This window comes from Neofelis nebulosa, chromosome 2 (genome assembly GCF_028018385.1).
Source record: "Neofelis nebulosa isolate mNeoNeb1 chromosome 2, mNeoNeb1.pri, whole genome shotgun sequence".
NCBI lineage: Eukaryota > Metazoa > Chordata > Mammalia > Carnivora > Felidae > Neofelis > Neofelis nebulosa.
This window is the reverse complement of record NC_080783.1, coordinates 18,927,135-18,943,047: the sequence shown is the minus strand read 5'-3', so window position 1 is coordinate 18,943,047 and position 15,913 is coordinate 18,927,135. Positions and strand designations below refer to the sequence as shown.

General features: G+C 52.2%; 1 protein-coding gene across 5 annotated transcripts; it reads right to left on the bottom strand.

Moving 5' to 3' along the window:
- Positions 1 to 724: 724 nt before the first annotated feature.
- Positions 725 to 10,168, bottom strand: PRKAG3 (protein kinase AMP-activated non-catalytic subunit gamma 3). 5 transcript variants are annotated; one of them, XM_058704641.1, is made up of 14 exons: positions 9,675 to 10,168; positions 9,043 to 9,082; positions 8,419 to 8,593; positions 7,666 to 8,069; positions 6,574 to 6,655; positions 6,025 to 6,083; positions 5,860 to 5,905; positions 5,591 to 5,645; positions 5,280 to 5,406; positions 4,981 to 5,146; positions 2,938 to 2,975; positions 2,618 to 2,764; positions 2,014 to 2,246; positions 725 to 1,440 (listed from the first exon to the last, which is right to left on the bottom strand). In XM_058704641.1, the coding sequence occupies exons 3-13, from the start codon at positions 8,570 to 8,572 to the stop codon at positions 2,130 to 2,132; spliced, it is 1,395 nt and encodes a 464-aa protein (XP_058560624.1). In that variant the 5' UTR covers positions 8,573 to 8,593; positions 9,043 to 9,082; positions 9,675 to 10,168; the 3' UTR covers positions 725 to 1,440; positions 2,014 to 2,129. The 5 variants fall into 5 exon arrangements, with proteins under 5 accessions (XP_058560624.1, XP_058560613.1, XP_058560598.1 ...); XM_058704630.1 differs by having other exon boundaries at positions 8,419 to 8,574; XM_058704615.1 differs by lacking the exon at positions 9,675 to 10,168 and adding an exon at positions 9,460 to 9,528 and having other exon boundaries at positions 8,419 to 8,574.
- Positions 10,169 to 15,913: the final 5,745 nt, after the last annotated feature.

Sequence of the window (15,913 nt, the reverse complement as noted above, 5' to 3'; positions counted from 1 at the left end):
AAGAATGGATGACGGGTTAGAGAAAAAGGCCCCGCTGGTGAAGATTCCATAGGTTGGTAGGGGGTGGGGAGGCAAAGAGACTGTAGACATTTCTGGGGCCCCTGAGAAGGGAGCTGTGTCTGAAGGGAGGAGGTGAATATGATAAATACCCCAGAGAGGTTTGGAAATGATAAGGAGATGATAAGAAGAGCCCTGTGCCCTATGTTTCCAGGGTAGGGGCTAAACACACACACACACACACACACACACACACAGAGCAAAACTCAGCGCAGAACAGATCACTTGCTGTCCGCCTGAGCAGATGTGCTTGGGACCACACAGCATCCTGAAGCCCAGAGGGGTGCAGGTCCAGGAGCTAGAATGTCTTCATGCCCCAAGAGAAGGCAGGCCCAAGGAGGCTTTGTGGTAGGGACTGAGGGAGCACCTAGCAGGGGCCATGCCCACCAGTGACCGACCAAGTGACAGAGAGATGGGAATGGGAATATTTTAGCAGGTGCTGACAAGTGTGGTTGATAAGTGAGGAACAAAGTCTTCCACTACTCAAAGCCTCCCCTTCTCACCGAATTTAACCCCAGGAAAAGGTGGTGGGTGAACCCCAAATGGAGATTAATTTCTACCACCTGGTGAAATGGGGTCCATAATAGGAATTACATTCAGTGTTTAAAAAAAAAAAGTTGTCTCTAGCAGATTAGAGTTTGTGGACTGAGTTGCACTTACTCTGTCATTAACTAATTAACATCTTCTTTATGGTTTTGTTATAAATAAAAAATGAAAAAAGAAACTAACACTCTATGCACAAAAGCAAGGCCAGTGGTAGCGTTTGTCAATTACAGATTCTCCCTCGCGTCTTTGAATTCAGAAAGCACAGGGCTCTTGCTGCAAGTTCAGGCCAAATGACTAGCGTTTTCGGAGTGAAGCTTATACAATTTAAGTGCACAGGTTGGTTGTTCTTTTTCTTTTTGTTTTCTCAGTGTTCATCCTCAGTGATCCAAACACAGGCTGTCACTGGGGACTGAGAACACCGTCTGCTGGTGCTCGGGATGAGAATGGAGGGAGGACCCCACTCAACAGGCTCTCCACATGGCTGCTGTTTCAATGCTGGGAGGGAAGAAGGGCAGTGGCCAAGTTGTGGGGAGCCACCCTTAGTAGTGTGGAAGAATAGCAGGGCCTCCCAGGTAGTCCAGAAGCTGAGGAATCCAGAGCCCCTGAATACACCCAACTGGCTGAAGGCTCGCTGCTCCACTGGGGCCAGTGGGGGGGAAAGTGATATGGGTAGGCATGGAGCAAGCAGCCCTGGGGTAATCTCAGTGCCTCTGGTTCATAGATCTCCAGGCTCGACTCAGCTGTTCTTAATTTCATCATCCCATGGAGGACTGGGAATTCCTGAGGGCTTCTGGGAGCACAGGCAGGGCAAGGGCAATGACAGAGGGCTGGTGAAGCCTGTGAGGAAAAGAGAAGACAAGACAGTGACTACGTGGGCAGGAGAGGTTGCGTTTCCAGTAGGGGAACCTCGTCTTGCCATCCACTGCCAAGCAGGTGGAATCTGAGCCAGCTCCTAGCCAACACGGTACCAGGAAAGAGTCTGAGATCATGTCGGATTTACTGAGATGATTACTTAGATAGAAACCCCTCCTTTCAGCTGTAGTTCTGACTGAGCATGGAAATTCCATTCAACAAAGGTTTATTAACTTGCTTCCTTCCGGTGGGATTCCCAGCAGGTGGGAGCTGAGTTGCGAGAAGGCAGGTCAAACTCCCCAGAGCATCTGAAATCACATCACCGCCCTTGCCTTGACCCCAGCCCCTGTCCACCCCTCTTGTGATGACCCTCATGACCTCAGTGGAGAATGGGACAGAGTGGGGGCCCCACGGGGAGTCCTGATACTTGTAGTTTTCATGGGGCTGCTCAGCAGTGAGCTGGGCACCCCCATCCTCAGGGGGCCTCAGGCTGAGATCTGAGAGCCTAGGAAGACCAATGGGCTGGTGCTAAGGCCGATGGCCCAGGGCAGAGCCTACCTGAACCACAGCCAAACCAGCAAACTGGGGTGGGGAAAGATGGAGACCGTGTTCCCTGCTCCCTTCGTTGGCTTCTGCGTGTGGAAGACGGCCTGGGAGTGAGGACTCAGATATTCTCAGGCACCGAGGGCATCGATGCCAGCAGGGCTGAGCACCAGTGCCTGAAGGATGTCGGAGAGGGACACCACGCCCAGGAGATGCTGGGTCTCGTCCACTAGCACCAGCCGGTGTACCTGCGGGTCCACAGAGGATCAGTGAGAGGTTTGAGCCATGCAGCTATGGTAACCAACGAGATTGTCACCAAGACTCAGGGGCAATGACATAAGTGGGGGAGCCGAAAAGTATCTCCTAGAAACCAGTTAGAAGTAGCTCTGACCACGCTGGGGTGATCGGCTGTCTGTGGCCCTTAGCAGGACCAGTTGCAGACCGGTGTGGACAGATCTCCAGTCGCAGGATCAGTTGCAGACCAGTGTGGACACTGAGAGCTTGAAATGGCCATAAAATGGGAGGACAGGGCAGGTGTCCGGTGTCCAAGGACAGCTGGAGCTGCTCATGGGGACTGGGCCATACGTGCTGGGGGCATGTATGAAGGGGCACGAGGTACCTGCTCCCGGGCAATCCGGTCGATGACTTCCCCCAAGCTCTCATGGGGCTGGCAGGAAAGGACTCCTTCCAGACACAGTGTCCTCTGCTTCAGGGCTTCGCCCACACTCATGTCCAGGTGGTTGTAGGTTTGCTGGGCAGCCAGGTGCTGGGGCGGGGAGGCAAGTGCCATGTCAGTCAGCCCCTTAACCAGGCTCCACCTATCCACTTGCCCTCTACACACCTCTAAAGGTCTTTCCGGGCTACAGATACCCTTCCATTGGTTCTCACACCCACAGCCTCCCGGTGGCACCCCAGTTCCCTATTCCCGCAGACACTTACAATCACATCGAAGCGGGAGTAGAGGCCCACGACTTGTCCTGCAGGGGTGGTGGGGGGCCAGGTGGTGAGAGAAAAGGAAGAGGTTCACGTCAGAACCAGCATGCTGTGCAAGGGCCCGAGGCAGCCTTTCAGAAAGAGTTACTGGACATCTCCATGTCCTCCCCAGGCTGCAGGCTTTTTTTTTTTTTTTTAAGTTATTTATTTATTTTGAGAGAGACAGAGAGGGAGTGCAAGCAGGGGAGGGGCAGAGAGAGAGGGGGACAGAGGATCTGATGCGAGCTCTGTGCTGACAGCAGAGGGCCTGACACGGGGCTCAAACCCATGAACCTGGGAGATCATGACCCGAGCCGAAGTCAGCTTAACCGGTGGAGGCACCCAGGCGCCCCCAGGCTACTGGCTTTAAAACAGGCATCAAGGGGCCACTACCTAAACCCACAGATCACACAGCATCACAGCCAGAGAGGAGACGCCTGAAATCATGCCTCCCCATGTGATGCAATTCGACTACACAGTGTCACCTCTGAAATATCCTAGCCTCAAATGGATAGCCTGAATCTGATCAAGCCTTCAGATCTAATTTCCAGTTTACAGGAAACTCAGGAATAGAGGAACAACACTGAGGCCGTCCGTAGAAAGCAAAGAGACAAATCTGGATGGGGGGACATCATTCTATAGGACAACTGACCCAGGAATGTCATTACAGTGCTATGAAAATTAAGTGAGGAAGGAACTGTTCTGGATTAAAGAAACTAAAGACAAAAGAAGCATTGCAAAGCATGGACCTTAACTGGATCCTGGTTTGTACAAACCACCTGTAAAAAAGATATTCTCGAGGAAGGCGAGGAAATGAGAATTAGATTCAGATATTCGATGATATTAGTAAGTTATTCTGGTTTTGTTAGGTGATATAGGACATATACTGATTTTAAGAGATGCAGACTAAAGGGTTAAGGATAAAACAACATGATCTCTGTAATTTAAATCACTTTAGCAAAAAATAGGGGGGAAAAAAACCCTGGTTATGGCAACGTGTTAACAATAGTTAATCCAGGTGACGGATATGTGGCTTTCATTATACAGTTTGTCCTACCATTTTCATACATTTGCAATTCTTCATAATGAAAAATAAATCAAAACATTTCTTGGGGCACCTGGGTGGCTCAGTCAGTTAAGCGTCCGACTTTGGCTCAGAGCACGATCTCGCCGTTCGTGGGTTCGAGCCCCGCGTTGGGTTCTGGGCTGACAGCTCAGAGCCTGGAGCCTGCTTCGGAGTCTGTGTCTCCCTCTCTCTCTCTCTGCCCCTCCCCTGCTTGTGCTCTGTCTCTGTCTCTCAAAAAACGAATAAACATTCAAAACACAAAAACAAATAAAAAAACATTTTTTGATATCTAGCTTCATTACAGCAATTTTGACTTTGAAACAGTTTACAGCCACAGTTCAACCAAAGAAATGATCATGTAGTCCCTCTAATCCCTCTCTTCAAGGCAAGAAGGTGAGGTCTGGCTGGATCCCATGGCCCATTTTAGGGTGAATTCCCATTAAAAACCTCATCTTCGGTTTCCTCTTACCATGCTTCTTTTTTAAAAATTTTTTTTTTCAACGTTTATTTTATTTTTTGGGACAGAGAGAGACAGAGCATGAACGGGGGAGGGACAGAGAGAGAGGGAGACACAGAATTGGAAACAGGCTCCAGGCTCTGAGCCATCAGCCCAGAGCCTGACGCGGGGCTCGAACTCACGGACCGTGAGATCGTGACCTGGCTGAAGTCGGACGCTTAACCGACTGCGCCACCCAGGCGCCCCTCCTCTTACCATGCTTCTTAACTGCACATAATCTTTTCAAATCATCCCGTGAAGTCAGAGGATGGGTGTTATTAAGATTCCCATTTCACAAATGAGGAAACTGAGGCACAGAGAGGCTAAGTAAGGGTCCAAGATTTAAGCAGGCAGACTTCTAACTCCACCCTGGGTCCCGAGCAGATGCCCACAGACCCCTGCCTGCCACGGCCCCACCCCAGCCAGCCCCACTTCTGGGTGCAGGTACCAGCTTCGTTGACCACAGGCAGCGCAGACACGCGCCGGTCCACAAAGATGTCCAGGGCCGTCAGGATGGGCGCCGTGTCCAGCACCACGGCCAAGTCTCGGAATGTGCCGATGCCCAGATCTTGGATGGTGCGGGAGAGGAAGGAGGGCTGGGGCAGCAGGGAGCCCTGGGTGGGTTGGGGACAGGTGGCAGTCAAGGTGGAGCAGCCCCCAGAGTGCTCCCAGCGGCTCCCTCCCCGGTCTGCTGGGCCAATGACTTCTCAGCCCCTCGGGTCACCCTGAGGCTGTGCCCAGGCTCACAAAGATGTGCAGGAACTTGAGCAGTCGCTTGTGTGTGAGGATGTGGAGCACGGCGCCTGAGACCGGGTCCAGGACCGGCAGACGGTGGATCCGGTTCTTGATGAGGGTGTAGACGGCTTCAAACAGGCTGCAGAGGTGGGAGCAGTGGGTCTGGGGGAGACACAACCCCCACCCCAGCCCCTGCAGAAGGACAGGGTGACCAGGCTGCCTTGTCTGCCACGGGATGGGCCCCTGAGGTCAGAACTGAGGGGCTGACCCGGAAGGGGACTGCTCAGGCAAGGAGGCTCAGGTGGGTGGCTGGGGACGCTTACCTGCTGCTGGGAGAAATGGAGACCAGAGGCTTGAAGCAGCCTTGAAGGTAGATCTCTGTAGGAAAAAGCCAGAGTCAGGCCTGAGGAGCTGGCCACCCTGCCTCACTGGGCAGCCCCTCTGTCTTCCTCCCTCAGGCCCTCTGGGCTCCCTCTCACCCTTTCCCTGCGCCCTCCAAGAAATCCCCACCGCCCATCCTCCGCCTCGGGTCCTTGGCCCCATGCTCACCCACACACCCTCAGCCCCTTCCAGGTCCCTTCCGCCAGCTCACCTCTCCAGGTCTCAATCTTATGTTCTTCAATCTCATAGATCTGGACCTAGAGACGTTGACAGGACTCCGGAAGTCGGACACGGGCCCCTCGGGCACCAGGCTCCCTGAGCCACCCTCCGCCCCAGCCCAGATGGGAGCCCCTGGGGTCCCCAGCCCACTCCTCACCAGCGGGGACCTGTAATAGCGATGCAGCACCAAGATGAAGTCTGTGATGGTCAGCATCCCTGCGGGGTTAGGAGGGAAGGGCAGGAGGTCAGCCTGGGGCCCCGTGGTGGGAGGCAGGTTGAGGGGTCAGACCCCCTTCCGGGATCTGCCAGAGTCCTAGGTCTGAGACAGCTGTGGGAACTGTGGACAGAGGGAAGCAGGGCAGCCCCTCCCCCGCCTTTTGTGCCTCCCCTGTAATTTCTCTCCCCGCCCCCCGCTGCACCCTTTTCTATTCTCCTAATTCCTTCCTCTCCCTTTCCTCTTTTCCTATCTAGCACCTATGACACGGGCCCATGGGTGAGTAGAGCTGGAGTGGTCAGCTGGTCACACCTCCTCCACTCATGGGGTCTCCCAGCTGGCCACCACGAGGCCGGGATCGGATGTTCCCCCACGCCAGCCCCCGGCTTGGCTCACACCAAGGGTCTGCCCGAACCCGTGGCGTGTCGGAGCTCAGCCCCAGAATCCCCTCGAAGATCTCTCTCTTCCCTCTGCCTCCCAGCCCCTCCTCACCCACGAAGCTCTGCTTCTTGCTGTCCCACAGCGGTGCCGCCCGGATGCCGTTGGCCACTAGGGCAAAGAAGGCCTTCTTGATCTGAGGGCCAGAGAGAACACTGAGGGGTGAGTCTCTCACTGCCCCTCAGTGGCACCCTGTCCCAACCAGGGTCCTCCCCCGGGGCCTTCTCCCGAGATCTCCTCTGCATGAGCTTGACTGCCCGTCCTAGGCCATGGCACACACTGGCACGCTCTTTGCCAGGCACACTTGCTACGGAGATGAGGCTGCTGGTGGCCGGAGGCACTGTGGTGACGCCTTCACCTGGCACATCAGGGTGTGACGAACTCACTCGGGGTTTCTACTCGGGTGCTACGTGCGTACAGTCACACACACTATAGTTTTCGCTAATCTACGTGCTGGAGGTACGCTTATTCGCGTTGCATCTGCAAAATAGATTTCTCTAAATAAATCTGACGTTGACTCATTTGGCTTCACCCTAAGTAATACTATCGCCGTGCTTCTGGAAACACTGCCCCGCTATACGTGATGGTAAAAATGGAAGCGGGCGTTCTATAGCTTAGCCGAAGGGAAGAGCGGGGGCTAGAACCCATCCTATTTTTCTCTTACTGAGAGCTCCCTGCTGTTTGTCCTAAGCCAGCCTGCAAGGTCTTCCCCATACTTAGGGGTTCACAAAGTGCTCCCACTTGACCCGGGTTATTCCAGGAGTCCTCCGAAACTTGGAGGGCAAAGCAGGCATTTCCTGTCCCCATTTTATGTCATTTTTTACTTTTTTTTTTTTTTAGTAATCTCTACACCGAACACGGGGCTCAAACTTATGACCCCAAGATCAAGAGCTGTATGCTCATCTGACTGAACCAGCCAGGGGCCCCCATTCCCATTTTAGAGATGAGAGCGGTGACTGATGCCAAAGCCTACACATACTCAATGGCAGAGCTGGGATGACAACTGGGGAGTAGGGGTCCTCCCCAGCACTGGTCTCCGTGGTGCTAAGAAGGAGCTCTGGAAAGGGACTCGCGGGGGGCCCTGGAGCGGGTGAGTGGAGGCTGCAGCCCCATGAGAACGGAGGTGGGGCAGAGCCACAGCCTCACCTCCAGCGTGGTGTCGAAGATGACCAGCTTGGAACTGGTTGCCATGGCGTCGTAGCAGGTGTGCTCCTGCATGAAGTGCATGTAGACCTGGGCCCCCGGCTTCTGCAGTTCGTCGTCCCAGCCCAGCCTGGGTAACAGGGCCCGTGGGGATGGGCACAGGGCAGGCCTCTCTTCCACCAGGCCGAGCTCATACCCCCACGATGCTGTGGCTGGGAACCCTATGTCCAGCTCCAGCTCGTCTGTGCTGGAGCCAGCGGCCGAGGCTTCGTGGTTAGGGGGGAAGATGTCCCACTCTGTTGGTGGGGCGCCCACTTTGGCCAAAGGAGCAGCCTGGGACAAGTGTGTGGCCTTGGGGAACGTGGCCTCCAGCCCGGCGTACTCAGCAGGTGGCTTGGCCTGGGGATCTGTTGGTGGGGAGAGGACAGTAAGTCCGTCTTCTAGAGACCTTTCTCATCTGCTGGCTCTGTTCATCCTCACAGCAGCCTTGGGAAGCCTGGGTGCTGTGGCCCCATTTTGCAGGTGAGAAAGCTGAGTCTCAGAGTCACACAAGACAGTGGCTCTGTCCTGAGTTGGCCGCGTCAGGCCCCTGGCTCTGCTGTGCAGGTGACTTTTCCCATGTGGAGAGACAGACTACAAGATGAGGGTGGGGCCAACTCTGTGCTCTGGAAGGATCCAGAGCAGAGCCCCAGCCCCAGGCTCCGGGATGTCCCACTGCCCCCGCTCCCATCTCCCCAGAACTGGCCTTGGCCTCACCTTCCCCCAGACCCGGTAGCTCCCCTTCCGCCACAGCCTCCTGCCTTGTCCACCTCGAGGACTTGGCCCCCTGTTTCTCACGGCTTCGTTCTGAGCCTGCGGTCATGGCCGGCGATGGCCATGAAGTGTTCTCTCCTTGTTCTAGACAGCTCATCTCTGGAAGGGGGAATGGGGCCTGTTTGGTTAATGGGGAGTAACACAACAAAATCAATTAAAATGTTATTAATAATAATATTTCACATTTGCAAGCTTCCCAAGGGTTCTCCTCCAATATATTTCTCACTCAAACCTCATAGCAATCTTATGAGGGAGATGTTATCATCATCCTCATTTTACTAAAGCGGGACCTGAGATCAGAGAGGTGGGGCAATTCACCACAATTCACACAGCTATTTCCTAAGTGCTAACAGGACTAGGTTCGGAGTCTTCCGACTCTAGATTCCCCCTACTTCCTCTGAAAGAGGAAAGAGGGTGTGAGGGGAAAAAAGAAACAGAGGAACAAAGAAGGAAAAAGGAGAGACAGAAAAGCCAGGCTAGCAGAGTGGAGACTGGGGGGCCCAGAGAGGTGGGAGACAAACGAAGTAGGAGGAGAGGCTACGCCCTTGAGAAGGCAGCCCCGCCTACCTTGACGCTCAGGTCCCCCAAGGCTGCTCCAGGATGGGTTCTGTGAGGAGAAGAATGTCTGAAGGGGTGGGGAAACGCCCTGCATCCCCGAACCCACGGGTAGCTTCCTTTCCCACCACGTGTGCGCGTGCAAGCACGCACACGCATGCACGCACAAGTGCACCCCCGCAAACACACCCATACACCAACACTTAGACACACTCGGAAAAACACATCCAACCATTCCCAGACATGCAGGGCACCACATACGTCGCTGACACAAAGAACACACACACGCGCGCGCACACGAGTTCACAGGCACCCACAGGCTCATGCGCACACGCACACACACTCATTCACACTCGTTCACAGGGTGTGGTGTGCTCGCAATCCCCTGGCCTCGGCTGCCCCAGCTCCCGTCCCCCGGGACCCCTGTACCCGGCGCAGTGCGTGCTCCATGCGGCCAACCCCGGACCAACCCAGAGCAAGTGCGCAACACAGGCTGGGCAGCACTATTCTGGGCCCGGCCCCTGGCGCCCTGCCCTCCCGGGATCGGTTTCTCTCTGGGTGTCAGGCAGCGGGAGGGAGGGCTCCTCGGGCTCAGCTGCTCTCGCCCAGCCGCCTGGGGCAGGGTGGGGAGGGAAGGGGCTCACCTGGAATTTGGAGGCCTGGGCCCGGGCTCCCTGCTGGGTCTCCAAGGACAAGCTCCAAGGACTTTGCGATGGAGGGAGGTGGCTTGGAGCGCTGCGGGGGCGCCAGGTGGGAGGAAGTGGGCTCTCAGAGTCCTGGGTTCCTTCTCATCGTTGTCAGGCGCCAAAGGAGGGAAAATGGACGCAGGTAGAGCTTGACTGTCTTCCTCGTACACACTTCAGTCGTGGGAGGTGCTGAAGTTAGAAAGGGCAAATTGGAGCCAGCAGGGAGGCTGGGGACAAGGGGTTTGTGGGCGGTCGCGGGAGAGCCGGCATTGTATGCCCAAATGTCCTCATCTGAGTCCCAGGAGCCTGTCCCTCTCTCTGCTGGGGGAGCTGGAGTGGGATGGGCGGGGCAGGTGGGGAGCTAGAATCACCGTGAAGGTGTGCGGTGGGCTGGAGGGCCCAGAGTGAGAGACCTCTGTTTCTACCAGTGGTTTGGAGGTGGGTCCCAGTGTGTGGGAGCCCCCGTCCCAACATCCCTCTGTGCCCGCTGTCCCTACATCTCCCGGTGCCAACAGGATCCCAGCCCGGCTCTGGTGGCTGCCCACCCCCCTTCCTTGGCATTCCTGGGGCCTGAGTCAGTGTCCAAATCGGGAATGCTGACCCAGCTGCTCTAGCTCCCCTCTCTCTGCCCCTCCTTCCAGCCTCTTCCATCCCAGTCTCTGGCCCTGGAGTGGACGGACACTCAGTAATAGGTTACTGGATTTTTTGCTGAATGTATTGAACACATTTCTCATCACCCCTCAAAGCCCCTGCACTGCCTACAGGGAGGGTGGAAGAGAACAGATCGGGAAAGAGACTCTGCCTTTCCATGTGTCTTGCGTAGTACCAGGGGTGAGCACAGCTCTTCTTCAGTGGGATGTTCTTGTCTTGTCCCAGCTGATGGAACGTCTAAGGTACAGCTAGTGGGACACTTCACCTGGTGGAAAGGTCAAGTGGACCATCTTTGGAGATATGTGATGTGTCTACCTCCCCCACCCTTAAGCTCTGGGCCACCTTCACAAGCAGGCCAGATACAGAACAGGTGCAGCTCACACCATTGCCTTCTCCTGCCATACTCCATTCTCCCCTCTACCTCAGGCCTGTTCCACCTACAGGGCCAGTAGGAGGGCCTCTTCTTCAAGAAAGTCTTCCCTGGGGGGTCTGAGGGGCTCGGTTGGTTAAGTATCTGACTCTTGATTTCTGCTCAGGTCATGATCTCATGGTTTGTTAGTTCAAGCTCTGCATAAGGCTCCCCGCTGACAGTGAGGAGCCTACTTGGGATTCTCCCTCTCCCCTCCCCTTTTCTGCCCCCACCTCAAAATAAATAAATAAGCTTAAAAATGGTTAAAAAAAGAAAAGTCTTCCCTGATGGCATCATTGTCCCTTGCACTGGTGTCCTTATAGCTCAGGATCTGTGTGCATATCTCAGTGTGCACAGAGCGGACATTTACCTAACTATTCATGTGTGAATATCCTTTATCTCCAAGTAAACAGTGGGCACTTTGATGACCAAAATATGTTGGCTGCGTGTCATGGAAGGCGTGTTTTATGGTCAGACGGACCTGATTAAAATTCACACTCTGCTGTTAGTTTGCCACATGACCTTAAAAAGCACTGCTTGTTTTCTCCGAAGCTGATTTCTACCGATGTAAAATAAGGATGAAAACATTCTGGGGCAAACTGCCAGTCGCCTCCCAATATCTATTTTTCTCTTCTTATTTTAGTAGTAGAATCACTTGAATTTCAGCTGAAGCGGCTGCATATAATAAATACTCAGATTCCCAATCTTCTAATCGAAGCCAAATAAGGCCTTGTGACTAAATTTGACCAAAGGGATGTGAGCAGAGGGGATGTGGGCAACTTCCAGGTCAGGCCTTCAACAAAAGAGGGGTGGGTTCTCCTTTTCCTTTTCCCCTTCTGCTGGCTGGAATGCTCCTGCGATGGCAGGAGCTAGAGCAGCTATCTTGCACCCAAAATGGAAAATGCTTGTTAAGGGTTTCAAAGTCACCCTACCAGCTGTAGACCATCTTACAGACTATGATATGAGAGAGAAATAAAATTTCCTATTTAAGTCATTCTTAAATCGTGTCTTTGGTAAAGCAACCAAACAGGCATCCTAAGGAATGCAGAATTTGACGTCTGTAAGTGGCACTGCTCTAACAGTCTAAAGCAAGTGGCGTTGGTTTCAAGACTGGGGAGCAGATAGCAAAGAAAAGTATTGTTTGCCGGTAAGGTGGTGACAATTGTTATGTGACAGCAAACCCTGTGGTGTGGCAGTCATCTATAATGCTTTGGAAGGTCAATCACGTGCTAACAGAGCCTATAAGTCACAGAAACTGGATGGAAACAGACTGCTGGTGAGTATTGGCTGTTGTTGGCTGTTGTCAGTGAAGACCTACAAGAGGGATGAGCTCAGGCTGGTTGTAAGAGGTGGTTGGGAGGAGGCAGACTTAACAAAGGTTGTGCCGGGAGTTCCAAACCTCTCTCGAGCACTCTGTTCAGCAAACAGGGGGAGCTGGCCTCGTAGGCAGAACAAGGGAGGCTCTCTTTACAGCCAGACATCTTTTTTTCAGATGACCTCAAGATAGCCACCAGCAGTTTGAGAGAGAATAGAAAGTATACCACAGAAATTGTGTCTCTATGAGAGCATTGGCTGTGGTTACTCAAATATGGAACCAGTCAGAAAGCTTTTAAGATTTCGAGGGTGTTGCATTGGCCGAGAAACGATAAGCCTGGTCACCAAAAGCTGGTTTGACCCCCCTCCGGTGACCCCCAGCCCCCCTCAGACCTGTGCCAGCAGGAAGAGGTCTGTGGAAGCTGTAAGGTCTGCAGAGACATGTTTTCCAGTGCAGCCGTGGAGGGTACTGTGTAAGGGAGAACTTCCCAGGATGCAACACCGGAGGCCACACAGGACAAGAGAAAGGGGAGGTCTTCTCAGAGAGCAGAACGAGTGGCAGCCAGTTGCATTGCCCAAGAACTTACTCCTCTGTGGGGGAGCCGCTTTGCAATTCCAGCCCAACTAGATTTGGTAATTGATAAGATCCGGGGACTCCTGTTCTGAGGGGATGTTTTAATTGGGTTTATCCTGTTCCTCCTCCGCAGTTGTCTGTGGGGAGTGGGAGGAGCAGATTATTTGCCTTTTAGTTTACAAGTCACGGGACCATGGGATCCCATCCACGCCTCATTTTTCAGAGCTGGTGTGGTGCCCGGATGCCTCCTTTTGAAGGCTGCTGAATGTGTTCTCTGCTCAGGGTGGCCAGATGGTGGGCTCTGGCAGAGCAATATCTATTCTCTCCTTCTTTTTCCTCTATGAGTGATCCCCACAATTTTAGCTAAGTGTAACGTTATATTTCCCAGCTTCCTTTGCAGATAGTATGGCCACACTACAAAGCTTGGCTATGGGATCTGAGCATCAGCATTGTATGCAAACTTTCAGAATGACCTTAGAAGGAAGGGGCAGATTTTCTTCTTCCTATTGACTGGAATTCTGATAAGAAGGTCAGAGCTGGAGCAGCTATTTGAACCCCATGGTGAAAGATGCAGGTTGGAAATGGTAGAACCTCTCCCATCCCCATGAGACCTTCCTCTGGACTGTTATGTTATAAAGAGAAATTAACTTCCGTCTTGCTTAAACCACTGACATGTCAAACCTTTGCTCTCTTAGCTAGGGAGAGCAACCAAGCCTCTCCCTAACTAATGCATTACACTGCAGGATCAGGGTAGGGTTAGAAATTCCAATATAAATAATGATCCTTCACAATTACGCAGCAAACCACGTTGGGCGCAGTATCTCTTGTAATCGCTCGCAACCCTGTGTGGTAAATATTATTATGTATTTTTACTTAAGTGGTAAATATTTAATATCTATGAATGTTGTTATATACTACTTATTAAAATTCTACAGATGAGAGGGGCTCCTGGGTGGCTCAGCCGGTTGAGCATCCAAATTTGGCTCAGGTCGTGATCTCATGGTTCGTGGGTTCGAGCTCCTGTGTCAGGCTCTCTGCTGTCGGCACGGAGCCCGCTTCAGATCCTCTGTCTCCCTCTCTCTGTCTCTCTCTTCCTCCCCTGCTCATGCTCTGTCTCTGTCTCTCTCTCTCTCTCAAAAATAAATAAACACTAAAAAAAAGAAAGTTTTTACAAAAAAATTTACAGATGGGGAGAATTGAGACATAAGGAGGTTAACTTGACCGAAACCTCAAAGCAGGTGAGATGGAGCTGAGAGTCAAAGTCAAAACCAGCGTTTCTGGGCTCTGGCCCCACACTCTTAAGCACCAAGCTTACTGTAAATAAAGCACAGGCCTGTCATGTAATAGATGCTCAGTAAGTAGTTACTATAATTATTGCCTCGCCACCTGCTTTCTGTCCCCCTAGACCTTCAGCTACAAGGCTCTGAAGGCAGGCAGGCACGGGGCGCTCTGACCATCACCATGGGATGGTGTCATCAAGGATGGCTTGATCAAGGAGGAGGGCTTCAGCTGGGGCAGACCCAGCACTGCTCAACACTACAACCGTAGCGATCTTCCAGTTGGAAAAAAAAAAAAGAGCTCCCTGCCCTGCCTTGCCCTGCCCCTGCCCTTTGCCTCTCAGAGCTCCCACACCTGCTCCTGTGGCCAGGCGAGCCCTACACATTATCGGCAGGACGAATCAGCAGAAGATACTGGCTTTGGCTGGGAAATAAATACTCCTTGGATGTTTGCTTTTAGTCTCTGGTCATGGTATCATATTTCTTGAAACCCTATTTCTTGGTTCGCTCTCAAAACTGGGTGTAATAAGGACTTGCACCCTGACCCTAGGGTGAATTTGGCTGCCATATCTGGATAGCTGATTTGCCTGGGACATGGGGTCGGGATCCTGTTTAAGCGTTATTTTTATATCAGAGGGAGAAAAACAGCTTGAGGAGGCCAAGGGGAGTAGCCTGATGAATTACAAATGGGGTCTACTGTGCCAGAGTGGTTGGGAGGCTGTGAGAGCCCCCTTCATGTCCGTCATCCAAGTGTTCCGGCTCTCGTCCTATCTGTATGTGGCTGAAATCTATGTCAATGTTCCAGAGACCTAGTGAGAACCAGCACCTAGTTAATGCACTTTATTCTGCCTCAAAGGCCTCATTGCTGAGCTTTTTTTCTGTGAGCTGTTGGAGACTGAAGTGGACAGATGGTGCTTTTGTCCACTCAGTATCCACTTACCCCTCTTTTGGCAACCCCCCAAGTTCTCCTTCAGGGAACCACAATTTCTCCGATCTCAAAACACATGGTTTGCAGAGGGGCTTAACTGTGAGCTCCAGGAGGTATACCTCTGATTCAAACTTGGCCAACCAGCACATCACATTCCCCTAGCCATAGCGAAAGAAGTGTTGACCGAACTAGTTCCGATACGGGTGAATCTTGGGACTTTTGTTAGAGTGAATAGGAGCACTTTCCCACTGGATTTGGAGCTGTGAGGATGTGAATGTGAAGATTTTGCTACCACGCAGACTATAACTGCCTGAGAATGAAGGGAAAATGAAGGGCGAAAGAACCGTGACATGATGAGAAAGACCAAGTCCTCCCGATAATTACTGAACCCCTGGATCAAGCTATACCTGACGACCTACCACTGGGTTTTTCAGTTACGTTAACCAGTAGAATCTTTTTTTTAAGGCAGTTTAAATTGAGCCTTCTGTTACCTGTAGCTGAAAGATTTCTGATACAAGAGTTAACAAAGAAACAATATCTCTATACTTTCAAAGGCTTCTGGGGATGATCTTCAGTCACTGAACTTTCCCAAGAAAAACTGCACATTTGAAAAAGCTATTAGAGCAAATCAATAGGGTAAAAAGGTACTTGGAGAAAATACAGTAAAGGAAGAATTGGAATGGGACAGGTTAATGATTAGTGAAAGAAGGTTTCCTAAAGAAGGTGAGTTTGGATACAGAAATAATAATGATAACAGCAACTATTTACTGAGCCCTATGTGTTTGACACCAGGCTAAGCAGTTTACATATGTGGCAGAACAATATGTTGAAATAGTAGCCCAGTCGAGGGGTACTTTCTTCTACTCTGTAGCCCTTTTCTCCCTCAAACACGGAGTTTCCTTATTTATTGCTTCAGGGAATAAATGATACAGTGCAAAGAAAAGCATCCTCTGGCTTTTAAGTTTCAAAAGTGAAGTCTTCTGGGAGGAAAGGGAATACCGTTGGCTTAAACAAAAGATTTGGGAATTTTGGCAGGCTAACTTA

Bases quoted from the DNA above. Each gene is read 5' to 3' on its own strand.
- PRKAG3 (XM_058704609.1), bottom strand. From the start codon at position 9,355: ATGAGCCTGTGGGTGCCTGTGAACTCGTGTGCGCGCGCGTGTGTGTGT. The intron at 8,575-9,042 runs GTAGGCGGGGCT...TCCCCCTTCCAG, and splicing joins TGGGGGACCTGAGCGTCAAG to AGATGAGCTGTCTAGAACAA. The intron at 2,765-2,937 runs GTAAGTGTCTGC...TCCCCGCCCCAG, and splicing joins ACTCCCGCTTCGATGTGATT to CACCTGGCTGCCCAGCAAAC.